The sequence below is a fragment of the Myripristis murdjan genome, chromosome 8, assembly GCF_902150065.1.
Source record: "Myripristis murdjan chromosome 8, fMyrMur1.1, whole genome shotgun sequence".
NCBI classification, from domain to species: Eukaryota; Metazoa; Chordata; class Actinopteri; order Holocentriformes; family Holocentridae; genus Myripristis; species Myripristis murdjan.
Genome location: NC_043987.1, coordinates 15761510 through 15776940, shown reverse-complemented (window position 1 = coordinate 15776940; position 15431 = coordinate 15761510). Strand labels below are relative to the sequence as shown.

The 15431-nt window shown below is 40.7% G+C and overlaps 1 protein-coding gene across 1 annotated transcript in view; it reads right to left on the bottom strand.

Moving 5' to 3' along the window:
- Positions 1 to 15431, bottom strand: part of lmtk2 (lemur tyrosine kinase 2) — a 33932-nt gene that overhangs the window by 12269 nt on the left and 6232 nt on the right. The window contains exons 2-6 of the mRNA XM_030056867.1: positions 12163 to 12296; positions 11719 to 11872; positions 6766 to 6842; positions 5053 to 5171; positions 4580 to 4667 (exon numbers count right to left, since the gene is read on the bottom strand). Of these exons, the coding sequence (XP_029912727.1) occupies positions 4580 to 4667; positions 5053 to 5171; positions 6766 to 6842; positions 11719 to 11872; positions 12163 to 12296 (572 nt within the window). The remainder of the gene's footprint in view (positions 1 to 4579; positions 4668 to 5052; positions 5172 to 6765; positions 6843 to 11718; positions 11873 to 12162; positions 12297 to 15431) is intronic.

The window sequence follows — 15431 nt, the reverse complement described above, 5'->3', positions numbered from 1 at the left end:
TGAAAGGCCAAAACAATTAAGCCTTGTGTCTGACTTATGAATAAAGTCAGACAGTTTATCTGTCCAGATATTTAATGCAAGTCTGGTTTGGAAATGCATTTTTAAAATATCTGTCAGTGCAACTGTCTTGTTGAAATATCTAAGTGATAAATATTAATCTCAGTTACAGTCACAGCAGTGTTAACTGTGCTTGGAACTGAGTTCAGTTTATGAAGTTACACGACTCAAAGTGGTGAGTAGTTTCTGCCGTCATCAGTGGCTTACTGTAAGGATTACAAGCTGTTTTAAATGAAACTGCTTGTTACTTTCAGATGGAGACAGTGGATTTTCCTCATTTCTGAATGATCTTGAATGAGCTCCCTGACGATCTGCCCACTTCTGTCACCGCTTCCTCCTCAGCAGTTTATTGATCTATGTGATTTCTGATGTGTTAAATTTGCCATAACGACTGAAATCCCATACTCAAATCACAGAAATGACGTGATTTTTATTTGAAAGTAACTGTAATCTGGTTACCGAACATTAAAACATAATGAAAATGCTACTGAATTATCAGGAAAGGTGATCTAACAGTAACAACAAAGTAATGTGTTACTCCCAACACTGCTCACTATACACATAATTCCAATGAAAAGAATGTAACTGGACAACTGTGTGTGTTAAATTACATCATACTGAAGTAGCAACTGTCAGCTGAGACAGGCCTGCACAAATTAGCCCGTAGCTAATCAAAAAGGACACTAACCATAAAAGGACAACTTTACCCATAAGGTGAATTATAATGGTCAACATGCTTATGAGTAGACCATGGCCAGTAATGCATAACTTAATAAATACCATGGCAATAACATGAAGAGTACTGCCAGAGCCACAAAGAGGCCTGACAAAAGTCCAAGCCAAACACCAAAGAGAAAATTTCTACATTAGACGCTGTCACTCACACTGTGGTCTCTGGCATTCTGCTGCCTCGCCACCAGTTGGTTGTTGTATTTTGGTTTCTAAAATGCTATGAGTCAGGGTTACTCTGCACAGGTGATACGGGACAGAAAACCACCATCAATCACCAAGCTGTCTGAACAAACGTCGTAGTAGATTGGCTTTGGGAGTCACCATGTTCACTCGGAAGCAGTGGTGTCACATATCATATTTGGAGGGACGGAGGTGGGGGGTTAGAGGGGGGGTTATCTATAGGATGACTGACGTGGCCTCAAGCAGCAAGAGACCATTTCTGTTTCAGCTGTGACAGCCTGAAAATTTGTCTTACTTTACAGCTCTAATGCTAGTTTCCACATAAAGAAAGTGCAGTTTTAAAGTTAATATCAACATGTATCCATAGAAGCTTGTAAATATTGAAATTAAAGGAAATAGCAGTTCTGAAAGACAAAATCACTGTTTGATTCCCAATAGTCCTAACCAGACGGACACAGATATCACTCGGTCACACTACCCTCATCCATTATCACCTTTAAGTAGTAAGATATGCTTCAGCTCAAACTTTCCTCGCAAAAACACCAGTGATAAGTTATTCTCCCTGACTTCCATCTCCTGTTAAGAGACATTACTAGACCTGAGCAAGCAGGACCACACTGCCAGGACACCTGCCAGGCCTCGGCAGCTGACAATACCCCAGACCAACTGGGCTGTGTAATGCCAGGGAAGATGAATTCAACTGAAAGCCTGCAACACCCCACCAGAATGGATAAAGGGGAAGACAAGGTGAAGGTGTGCTCCACAGCTCCTCACAGCCCCATATTCCTGGCCCAGCCTCTGAAACCCGCTGGACTTGTGTTACCTGACCAACAGACAGGTGCTTCATTCCTCTGCCTGCTAATGAAATGAGGCTTTGCGGTCCGGCAGGGTGAGCTGCTGCCTGCTGCTCTGGGCAAAGAGCCATGTGCACCCGCCAGCATGCACACTGGTGGGGGTTCTACAGGCACGGTGGGAGGGTGGTCCAGGAAGGGAATGAATACACCGTCTTGCTTTGTTCTGGTAGTTTAACTTGTGCCGAGTGAATCCCTGTGTTGTGCAGTTAGCTGGGAAATTATTTTTTGCCATGATACTGGGCTTTAGTCACAAGTGGAATAGTGTGTGGCTTTAAAATCATCTCAGCATTTTAAATGTCTCTCTTTCTAAAAATTAAGTGTGAATTCACAGTTGATGGCTCAGGTGGTGAGCAACCCACTCACCAGTGGGTGCCATATAAAGGATCAACTTGCATCAGGCAGTAAATCAGGTGAGGGATCTAACCTTCCCTCCCCTATATACATAGACACACCTGAGCCTTACGCTCTGCAGCTAAAAGTGAAAAATAAACAGAGGAACAGGAATCTCCACTAGAAATCACTGTACTGCATCTTCACAAATGTGGGAAAAGTAATGTTGATAATACACAATCACTCTAAAATATACATATACATATGTAATCACACAAATAACACATACAATAAATACCAGATACTTGCAATTATAATTCACTCACGGTAGGCTGCATTAAATAATGATTGTTTTTTGTTTGTTTTTTAACATGTCTATAGTTTAGTGTTGTCTTCATTTTTTTTTTTTTTCATTTTATGGAAAGGTTATACACAAGTTTTTATCTAGTTGACTTTCAACTTTAGCATTTAAGTCATTTTTTTGCAGCAGCATTAGAAGGTAGTGCTTTGTGCAAACTCATAAACCTGAATTAAGTATTGACATACTTAATTTCTGATGATTTTGGATACAGAGAATGTAATTTGCGTTGAAGAGACATCAGTATTATATATCATACACCCACATTCATGTGCTCAGACACATCTTACAAACTGTCAGCCCAACAAAAACACTGCATGGAACTAGGTGTAGAATGGGGAAAACAAAAAAGGTATACAGTATAGTGTTGGCAAAAAATTGTGGTAGCATTTTGTGAGCTTTGTCATCTGGGGACAGTTAAGACAATTACCACTGATACCACAATACATTTCTTTGTACCACAATGAATGGACTACTCATGCAAAAATGAACTGAGTAATCATGCCTTGTTCTCACAAAAACATTTTTTTTGGCATTTCTGCTTTATTTGACAGCCACAGTAGAGAGAGACAGGAAAGGCAAGGGAGAGAGAAGGAACGACGTGCAGCAAATGGCCTGAGGTCAGATTCAAACTGATTGGAATCCAGAAGGACTCAGCCTTAGGAAGTGGCCTTCTATATTCTTTACACTGATCTCCATTATCTGCAAATAAAGTAGCAGTACTTTTTCTGGGGTTCAGACACAAAAAAAACATAAAATATGTAACAAGACATACAACACATGTAAAAGGTCTGATTAAGACCTTGTAAACTAAGTCATTCTTTTAGGGATCTGAAGCTAGTGAGAAGACTGTTCAGCCAACAGTTTTTATTTTCCATGTCTCGGTTTGAGCAAAACTATAAAATGGTTAGCATGTTGGCATTATACCTAAATTTTCTCTATGATGGCAAATGTAGCAGACACCTATGGCGGATATTTTAATGGGCCATTTTTGGTTACTTGCATCCCTCAGCGGGCTGCCTGGTGGAACCACATACGTTGGGTTGCTAAGCTTATTTCAGTTTCTGCTCAGCAGTCCTTAACATACACAAGGTGCTGTCCGTAAAAATGCACAAACACAGCAACTGGTGGCGCTGACACCAGAGGGGCGTAAATGGAGCCTGTTGCTTTCCTGGGCGAGGTGGGAATGTGAGAAGTCCCAGGCTTAGACTTGCTATGTGACTTAGGGAGGGGGAGGGAAGGGGAGAGGAGATAGGGGGAGGCGGGGGGAGGGGAGATGAAGGGGCTCCCCAGTATGCAAGCAAGGCGAGGCCACCCAGAATAGATCGAGAAAAACAGTGAACAAATCAGTTGCCATAATGGAGCCTGCGTCACCTCAACATACTGAGATGTATGGAAGGGCTAATTTGGGATTGGGACAGTGAGTTTTAAGTCTAGACGATTGGGCAGGAGAGTAATGCCTGTTTGCTAGCAACTATTTAAAGAAGTCCTGCCCTATGAACTTGTGGGCTTAAAGACTGACAGGAGATAATTCTCTGGTTTCTTGATTAATGAACTCTTCACAGTGGAGAATAATTTACCTAACACAAGCAAATAAAATGTTTGTGTTTTTTAATCTCTATTTGGACATTAATCTCCATTAATGGTTTATTAAATACAAAACAAAACTTTAAAAAAGGATGAGACATCTTATGGCAGAAATAGAACCACTAAATTTCAATGAATGAAAAGTCTAAAGTGCAGCAAATAAAAGACTTTGACCCAGCAACCATCCTGCATACAATGGTCTCTAGACCAAATTGTTTGCTACAGTACATTTTTTCCACATTTCAACTTTTAGGGAACCCCAAAAAAAAGAAAAAAGAAAAAAAAAAACAGAATACTGTATCATAAATCTCCCATTAACATTATTTGAACAGATTTTCTCACCACTTACTATATTAGAATCAACTGAAACCCAGACACCTTAAATATCAGTCAAGGTGCTATGCATTTCTTCAGTGATAACTGCATAGTTTATTGTCTATATTTTCTATAAGTTTGAATGACATTTGGCTAAGGTACTCACCATTTCACAGTACTCAAAGACCAGCAGGAATGGGATGGCCTCCACACATTGTCCCAGACACTGAAGGATGTTTGGGTGTTGTAGCACTCTAAAAAGACAGAACAACACTTACTCTGACAGAATACAATCTATTATTAGGCCAGACTATTATTGTCACTTAACAGGGCAGCAGTAAGTGCAATACCTAAAAATTAAACTCTAAAAGACTTAAGAAGATAGCAAGAATAGTGCAGTGTTGTAGAGTAACGTCAGACAGTGTTACTAACACGAGAGGAAGACGAATGTCAGTGATATGATATGGCTATTTTTCATATTTAGTATTGTGCATAATCACATTCCACACATGGTTTATTATCAGTCAATCAGTGATTAAATATCTACACTATATATCTACACAGCTGATGAGAAAACTATGAAAATACAAGTCCAGGGCCAAGGGGCTGAAGGTGACCAGGCACAAAAACTCTCCTCACCTGTATGGGTCGCCCTGCTGTAGGAAGTCATTCTGCTCCTTGGCACTAGCATTAGCTTTCAACTCCTTCACCACCACTCTGGCTGCACCGGGGTCAGTGTAGATCTCACTCAGAAGGACCTGGTAACATATAAGCACAATTTAGAGCAGACAAGAAACAGATGAGAGGCCCATACGCAGGGCTGACCAGACGCCCCTAAAATTTTGGGACAGTGCCGAATTATGAGCGGTACTGTCCTGTTTGTCCCAAAAATTAGACTCAACCTGAGTTTTGATTAGTTGTAGCCTGATAAAACATTAAATACGGATCATTGTGAAATATTGTTTTGGTTTTCCCAGAGATGGACACTGTTATTTCTATAGCCTACATAAATTATGGATGTAGTTGTTGTGTTTTGTTTTGTTTGTTTGTTTTTTTAAGCCATGTGTAGTTGTGCTGCAAATTGATAAACAACTACATATAGCAGCGATGCTACTGTGGCCATGTGACATGCATAGAAGATAGAGAGCTTGTAAATAGCGAGAGCACAGGTTTGAAAAATGGGGAAATAATAAGCATTGCACTGGAGAGGTGGAGGACTAAGCAAAAAGCATATTTAATGCTCCCTGAGAAGAGAAGAGACAATCTGGAGGTTTGTGAATGCTTGGTTCTGAATTAAAACAGAGAGCCAGCTTGGAGGAACGGGAAAGTGGCATGGGCAATACAGCTGACTTAAAATCAGGCTAGTTCAAAACAATGTACCCCCATTCCATCCAACCAAACAGCAAAGCAGCTGGTTTCACTTATTATGTGGTTTAAGATGTGCTAATAAGTGAATCAATGCTGAAAATCGGCTCTCTTTTGGGTCAAAATGGCACGGTTTTGAGAACCACAAGCAATCCCTCCCAACCTCACCACCATACCAATTAAAACTGAAAAATTAAGACTGTCCAGAAGTAGTGCTCTCGCAAACACCATAATTGCCAGCAAAAGTGAAGGCAATTAATTTATATGTCATGTAGCTAGAAAAGTTTTTACCCACACTTTTATCTTCAACCTCAGGATGAACATCATGCTGTTTTTCTGTCATTGCACATCTAATTAGATTTATGCCGTTATGTACATGCAGTTATGATGTACTGACAAGTGGTAATAGTTATAATTGATGCAACTATGCTATTTTGTGTGTGTGTGTGTGTATGTGTGTGTGTGTGTGTGTATGTATGTGTATGTATGTGTAGGGCGAGGGGTCATGATAGAAGAAAACTACTCACACAACACTTAGGTAATTCATGTTATTACGTTACCCTATCTAACACCCCTTTCATTTTTCATGGCATACTCTTTATTTCTTTCAATGGCGCTTTCTCATAAAGATAAATTAGTCACAGCGTCACTATAATCAAGGTGACTGGGACTAACTGGCTTAGGTTTAGCACACTAAATAAAGAATGAACACCAACAGCTGGCTGTTTTTGCCTTGATGCTTGGCCAAATTTAGCAGTGCACATCATGTATAATTAGTAAAGGAAACTCAGGTGGAGAGAGAGTGTTTTTCAGTCCCTCTTGGAGATTTAAGGTGCGATGCTGTTGCCACTGACCGTCCGTAATATACCGTGGAAGGTATATTAATAATTAGTCAGTAGCTTACAATTATTTTTAATTCTACACAGACATACCTACACAGACAGTATTTCTGTAAAACATGCAAGTTAAAAAAAAAGGAAGTCCTACCTTGCCAAACCAGCCATTGCCAATCTCCTGGATATAGCTGAGACTGTGTCGTGCCACCTGGAAGCCTGTCGATCCCTCTGTGAAGCCAATCAAAAAACAACACAAGGTTACTGACGCTGACGGATAACAAGTTTCACCAGTAGCAGTAATTTTAAAAGGTCTATAAGAAAAAATTAAAGGAAGAAAAAAAACCTGCTAGTAATCTCTATAGCTGTGGCTGAGTGTACAAAGACTGGACTAAAGACTGAGATTAAATTGTAATTTGCCCTCAATGAGATAACTAGCAACATGGTGAAGGAGAAAAAATACCAACACTAAACCTCCTCTAGTAGTATCTGAAACCCTGCCAGGGCAGCTTCTCTGTCTGACATGTATATGCCAATATCTTCTTCACAGCATCCTGGAGACAGACCAAACAACCTGATATGGGTAGTCACATGACATTTATGTATACTTAATGTCATAGCACACATAAAATATTTTGCTGTGAACCTTGCTACAACAAACTGTCTTCTTATCTCCAGGAAATACAAATGTACTTATAAATATGTTAAGCCAAGATAAACAGAATGATCATGTATTAGGGGTGGGAGAAATTATCGTAGTTGATGTATCGCAATGCATTCTTAGACAATTTTGCACCAATGCAGGGCATTTAATAATCAGAGGTTTTTGACTAAAAACATTATTTTCTATTTTAACATTTACATGATGGTTAGTGTATTTCTACATGCTGGAAAACCAGCGCTATGTATTAGTTTGGCCTTTGAAAAACACCCCCATGCTGCGAGTCATGTAAGCAAGACAACATGACAACAGAGATGTGTTAATGTTCAAGGAGCCTTTAAGTAATGGTGGAACAGAAAAGATCAATTCGCCCAGCACCTTCTGTGCTAAAAGCAGATGTGTGGGCACACTTTGGATTTCAAGAAGTGGGAGACAAAATAGAGCTCAACAGACCTCCTGCAATTTGCAAAGGAGTGCAGCACAAAAATTAAATACCTCAACAGTACCAACACACATATATACACACACACACACACACACACACACACACAGACTGCAGAGATTTATATTTTGAAATAACTGTTTTACATTTGTATATTGTTTTGTTTTATTTTACTGTTTTATTCTGATATAGCTAAATAGATAAATGTTGTTTATCACTGGAGGATGCATCAACAACTGAGATGTATTGATGACTGTTAATTGTAATCACATCCCTCATAAACAAATTTTAAAAACCCCATCGTACTTGCCCACAAGCACATCAACCTCCCATAATCAAGAAAGCTCATTACAGACTTAACAACACTTGCCATACACTCAATTCAAAGGTATTAGAGTAAAAAAAAAGCGCTGTAAATATCCCAACTCAAGTAACTACATTTTCAAAGATCTTGTTATTTTATCCGTTTATGGAACAATTGTTTTACTTTTGACGTGCACAAACAGTCATGAATAAGCTGTCTGAGCATTCCAGTAAGTCCTTAGTATTGTACATGATATAATCACTTACATACTACCAACACAACACAAACAGTCTTTGTAGTATAACCCAGCCATTTCGTAGGATCAGCCTTAAAGAGAAAGTTCAGTGCAAACTTGCAGTATATGTATTTTACAGGGATGTGGCTGGCTGGAACAGACCCAGGTATCAGGGAGTGTAATATAATGATTGGTAAGATGCCCATCAGATGTCTTGCATCACAGTGCCCTGATTAACACAATTAAAGGCGATAGCAGTGAATGTTAAGAGTTTAAACTGATATTCTCCAACTCTGTAAATGCAGCAGCCTTTTCCTTTTGGTCTAAAAAGCCTGTGGGTTTTGTTTTTATTTTTTAAAAAAGTTAATTTATAAAGTAAGTAAAAATGAACAAGAACTTTGGGCAACTTGGTGTTGGCTCCTAAGTGTGAACGCCATTCCCTCTTCTCAACTACTCAGTGGCCCACATATATTTCCCATTGATATAGTCAGCATCATTACACTCTGAGCTAATTTGCCACATCTAAACTAGGGCTGACCTGAATGCTTCAAAGCTTCAAAGCTTTGAAGCTTCAAATCTTCAATAGTTGCCATGGTAATCAACGGCAAAATCTGTATTAGTTTCAGAAAAAAAATGTGGGCACTGGGCATTTTCTCTCAATGTTAACAGGTCCATTGCGGCTTGACCGTGTGGTGTGGCAAGTGTGGGTACACTTGCCACATAAAAACTGGATGCACTGTGCATTCTCCGTATAGTGGCGTGCCCCTGGACAGCAGATCGGTCCCCAGATTTAGAACCCCCAGGGCGTGTGTTGCTCTCAGAGACAGGAGATGTTTGCTGCTCCATATTATCATCCTGCATGCCACCATGTGTCAATGACGGTAAAGCAAACCCCCCTGACGGATGATATAAGCTACCTTTGACATATTGTCTGTTCTCACCAGAACATGATGCCCACTTAGAAAAGAAAGAAAGCGGTTCAGGGCAAGAAACACCACTAAGAGCTCCAGATAATTTATGTGGGATGGCTGGAGACTCCTGCTCCAGAGACCTCACATGGACCATCCCTTGTATATTCCACCACAGCTCGACAAACTCTCATTGAATAATTGCTACCGAAGCTTCGAAGCCCAAAAAAAGATATTCAGCATAGCCCTAATCAAATTTCTTTCATGAGGATGATGAAGACTTTAATAGGTGTATAATGATGGGCACTGAACCTTCAAAATGATAAAGCCATGTTTGAAAAAGCCTCAGTCATCTCCATATCAGTGTCAGATTCTAAGTAGACTGCACCATGGTAAAAATCAAACAAGCCAATGGATGCAGAGGAAGCACTTGTTCTGATACTAAGGGCCCTATCTTGTGCCACCCGCTATCCGCTGCCACTACCCGCTACCCGCAAATTGTGGATTTAGGAACTTCCGCTATCCCTAAACGGTATCTTGCGCCACCCGCTATCCGCTATCCGTTATGCCGACTGCATCATTTGCGCCTGGAGGTGTGTCCGTGGGCGTGTTTCATGCGCTATCCCTAAAGTTGCTATCTTGCGCACACACAGTTTGGGCTGTTAGGAGAGCGCGCCCAGGCGGCTTCAATGCACGCCCCGACGGAGCCTCGCCACACACACGGTCGGACTGATACCGGGACGCCGCCGGAATGGACTGAGTATATTACTCATATAGACTGTTTAGAGGAAAGACTGTTTTAATTGGACACTTACGCAGGCACGTTTTATTGTTTCATCATAAGCCAGCAGCTGTGCTATATTTTTATTTTTAATATTTTATTTGCCCAATCTACCTTGTCAATAAATTAGTTTACACATAGTTCCACCTCTGCCTCTGTGTGGTGTGACCCGGGGATTTTACTCAATCAGTACAACCTTGTGACACGTCCACTTGGACACATGTGGCTCCACCTCCCGAATTAACTCGCCTATGATATAATATAGAATATGTATATAAAGCCAACTTGCTTTAGCCTCAGTAGAAGCCCTGAGAAAATCTACCTCCCTCTCTCCATCGCGGGATTAGGATTTAGGATTTAGGATAGCGCATCCTGCCCTTAAAGGCAATGGCACCTGGCATACTGATTGGTTTAACTGGCGTAACGCCCAAAACATGCCTATGCATAATACAGTGGGTAGCGCAGGTGTTTTGCGGATAGCGGGAGGTGCACAAGATAGCAACTTTTACAGGGGAACGCCTCTTCCTAAATCCTAAATCCGCAAATAGCGGGTTTAGGGAGTCTGCCGCAAGATAGGGCCCTAAATCTAAACCCTGACCTAATAGGAGTCTGATTCTGACATTGCTCTGACTTGGATGACAATCCACCTTTACACAAATGCACCAACAGAAGCAGTAGGTTTGACTCACTACACGGGAACGAAAATCTCAGAGATGCCCCTTTCTTTTCTTTTTCAGCTTGGACATGTTGACACACATCACACAGCCATCGCTCCAGGACAGGAACTACAGTGCCAGGAAGATGGACCATGAAGGCCACAGAGGACTGTTTGAAATTCAGCCAAGTTGTTTGAGTAGTTTTTAAGAGTGGGTTGGAGGAATACCATGAGAGAGAGGACAGGGTCAAGGCGTGAAGGTGGATGCCAAATGTTTTAGCTCATTTTATACTGCATACATTTTTTAACACTATTTTTTTTTACTAATAATACTCGTTTATGTATATTATATTACACTGCTATTGTTACATTATTATTATCAATATTATTATTGTCTTTCTAAATTGTTTAGGATCTTTGTCTTTTTTTATTAAATGTAACTAATGTTTTTTTTTGTTTGTTTGTTTGTTTGTTTGTTTGTTTGTTTGTTTGTTTTTTTCTGGCAGCAGTTGGCCTGGCTGGAATTGGATTGAAAATATGGCTGAGTGATTGAAAAAATAAATAAATAATATAAAATCATAAAGCAATTATTTTAGCACATACTGCATTAGCGATATGATTCATAATTTTAATGTGAATAATCATTTTAGCATCATAATTTCCACTTTCACTGAGAAAACTATTAAAGTGACAAATGTGTCTAGAGAATTATATTTGTTGGCCAGGGCATCTGTGTGGCACAATACTTCATCCATAATGGTATTTTGCTCCTCCTGCAATTTGGACACTGCACTTGGCCATAGTGCGATTGATAATATTTCAATGAATTGTTTAGCCCAGAAGTATGGCCTTGTGTGTCTCACCTTGTGTTGAGACATGAGACAAATTCAGGGAAAGAAGACACCAGGCAAAGAAGAGAACAAATGACACTTGATATAAACAAGAAAAATAAAACTTAATATAAACAGTCAGCCATTTTAAGGTGTTATGAACTGGTAGGTGTATAAGCGGATGCAAGTGTGCTTGGATGCATAAACTGCAGTTTTATGGGGCAATAAATACATGTATGGATGCACATGTATGTCAGTGAGTGAGTGTATGTGTGTCAACTGGTATCAGACCTGCAATGCGGGGTGGGGGCTGGAGGTGTGGGGGTCCAGGCAGGGCTACGGGGGACACTGCGAGGGTGTAAACCTCAGCTGGGGACTGCATGGACGGCGTGTCCTCTGCTGGCGGGGTGAAGTCAATCTCATCATCAAAGTGGTCCTCAAACTCCTGAGTCAATAAATGTAGGGAAGAAATGTTATTCACATAAAAACAGGTTTAATTGGACTCCCAACCCCCATCCCTTCAAAACAACATACACACAATATGATAGTCATGAATCACCCAAAGACATATAGATAGTATCATTCCTTTTTGAGCTTACATGATTCATAGGTGTTAAGTGATTAAAATCCAGACACAATTACATTACTTTCAGCTATCTCTCTGCCAGAGCTCCACTCTGTATTCATTAGATCTACTCTGGCTGGGTGGGAGCACCCGCCTGCCAGTATTCTCACCTTGAAGTTGATCTCCCTTTCCTTGCAGCAGGTCACACAGTTCATCAGCAGCACCACGAAGGCCACAAGCGCCGTCAGTGACACCGCCAGGGACAGGTATAGAGAGACAGGCAACGTGTCTCCCGCGCTCCCACCTGAAATAACAATCAGTGACAAGATCAGATCTGCCCATCCACAGGAATTATGCCAAAACATTCACTTATCCAGGTGTGACTGAAAACGATTTAGAACTGAACAAGGGAAGACCCCAGACTCCATTTTCATTCTACTCACATTACAGGCACAAACATACCCTGCAGTGTAGTCCCTAAAATCCTGTTCCTTCCTTCTCCAACATTTTACTACTTTTGCTCCACACTACAGTATATGAACTAATGTGTAATAATCATGACTACAACATGCAGTAAAATTACCAAATTTACAATTTCGCCATTGCTGTGAAGCAGAAGGGAGTGATGGAGCAGACAGCCTGCTCCCCCATCTCCCCCTGCAGACAGACATTTGTCAAGGGTGTGACTGGCTGATTGTGCAGTATCAGTGATGGTGGGTGTGAGTCTGGGCTGGTGGGGATGCTGCTGGGCTAGTGATTCAGATGTAAGTGCTGACAGAAGCCTTACAACCCACCACCTCTCCTAGTCAGCTGCTGCTCTGCAAACACGTTACAAAGCATCAGCTGAAACGAGGGCTGTGCCATATCATGTCATTCATGATAACACCTGTATGAATTTGCACATGAAAAAAAAGTGTCATATCATATCAACGATCTAGCAGTATGATGACATGCTGACACTTTAGCATGCCCTTCCCCATAGCCTACAGCGTTCTGTCACCACAACAACACACAGCAATCAGTGTTTCCCACACTGCCCAGGTATATTGATGGGCACCCAAATATAATTAAACCCATTCAGAGTTTCCCATTAACGCCATTAGTTTCACACCACTCCCACCCCCCACTGTGTGGTCGCCATCAACATGTATTCAGCACTTTGGTTTGCCCAGAGACACAGCCAAAATTTGTTACCTTTATGGCACCTTAAATGCCTCACTAAAACAGAGTTTTGGACAAAGGAAGCATCATTCAGTTACATGTTACTTTCCGCTGCTTTGATCTGTCATTAACAATAAACACAGCTCACCTGGCTGTCATGAAAATGGAATCACAGGTGAAAGCTTCATGTCTGCACCACAGATGTCTGGGTAGTAACTGGAGGACACATATATTTGGTGTGCAAAACCATAATACTGGGTTTACTTTGAGGGCCTAAACTGAATTTAATTCAAATGGTGGAACAAAAATGAAAACCACTGACAACATTTCTAAATGACAGACACATGCAGTGTGTTACCCCTGAATAAACACCTCCTCAGTCTATTCCTGCTGGATTACAAATTCTTTAAGGATGAAAGCAGGTGCCAAATACATCCTGACCAAAAAACTTTCTTCCAGTTATCTTGTGCTTCCACATAAGTACATTTAAGGAAAGAGTGAGTGTCTAATCGGACACAGTGAGTGTCTAATCGGATGGGCTTCCAGGCTAAACTAGTAGCTGCACTGTTCTATGGAGCAGCAGAGGGGCAACTTATGTAACAGCCTGGACTTCGTACCACCACCCATGCACAATGCTCATTAATTAAATTTTCCTTTTAAATGATGTGAACCTTACAGAGACATGTAAAGACAGACAAAGAAGTGATCTTCGCATGACAAACCTCCCACTCTGCATGCCTTGTTGGTTTCGGTTTCTGTTTGGCTGGAGTAGGAAGGCTTGTTAGTGCTGATAGAGGACACCTGGTCCCAGATTTTCTCGTGGCACAACTAGGCAACTAACAATTTCCAGCCTGTCACAACACTGCGCTCATGGCATTAACATAAGATAAATGGATGCCCACAAGAATAAGAAACTGTGCAACTGTGAAAATGCTGTGAAAATGAGCTCTGAAATGACACCTGAATTCCTTGTTGAAATCAATGTACTATCATTTCAATGTAAAAAGCTTTATTTTGCATGCTATCCTCCCTGATATCAAAAGCAAATCCCCAAATGTTATCCCAATTGCAACTTTGATACTACTGAAAGTCCCAACAACTACGGTACACTGATGGCAGTGTGAATGCAGTTTTGGTATCAGTGTATGGTCTGGTGTAGCAACTGGTGTATTAAAAATACAATTCATGAGAGAGCAAACGAGTAATAATCGCTTCCAATACCCTAGGGATCATTACCTACAGGGCTATACAATATGACGATATGTAATGCAATGGTAGAAAAATGTCTATCGTTCCATATTAATGTATTACAACAGATTATTTTCTGTAATTTGGACGATGCTTAGTGTTCCTCTGCACCACACACATGGGCATAGGCACCATAAACTAACTGCAAAACATAAATAATAACACAGCTTAAGTTAAGCCTGTGTGGAAGAGTTGCCACAGCTTTGCTGTAATGGTCTACACCAGCTTGAGCGTTTGTTCTGAGTGTCACACTTATGGCTACATTCACCGAAATAAAAAGTTCACTCCAAAGCAGTGTTTTGATTTATTTCTCACTTTGACGCTAATGACACTTTGCAGTCTGTATAATATGGGGAACAGCTGGCAACATCTGAACAGGTACACAGACCTCCTTATTTCCAGCCGGTTGACAAGACATGAGAACCGGCATCATGTTGTCTTCATCAACTGGCACAAACGAAACAAACAAACAAAAAAGTCTAGCAGACCTAAACGGCCTTGCATCACCCTACATGCAGTCACAGTTTCAGAGAGGTGCAGTAAGCCCAGGCGGCAGCCTCTGCAGGAGCCACACACACCTGCAGCGTAGTTATAGCGGCGTGTTGACAGAAAAGTAGATGACCTACGTAATTGAGTCAAGAAGTGTTGCTCCCTATGGTGCATTCACCCCAGCATCAGGAAGCATGTACAGGTCACTAATAGACTCCTTTCATCATAACACTTACATTTTACATAGTCATATTTTTTATTTTGTTTGCTGTTTAATTGAAAATTTGCACAAAGGTTTCAAATAACAGCAGAAAAATAGTAAAAAAAATGATTAATTATCTTTTAATTGTCAAGTATATAATTCAAAATGTAGTAAGATATAGACAGATTTTATGTAAACTATTTATTCATGTAACTTACAGAAAATGTGCTATTTCGTGATATATATCATTATCAGCGCTATGAAATGACATAGGCCTATATCGGGATATGAGATTCAGCTCATATCGCACAGCCATAATTAGCTATGATCGAAACGGTC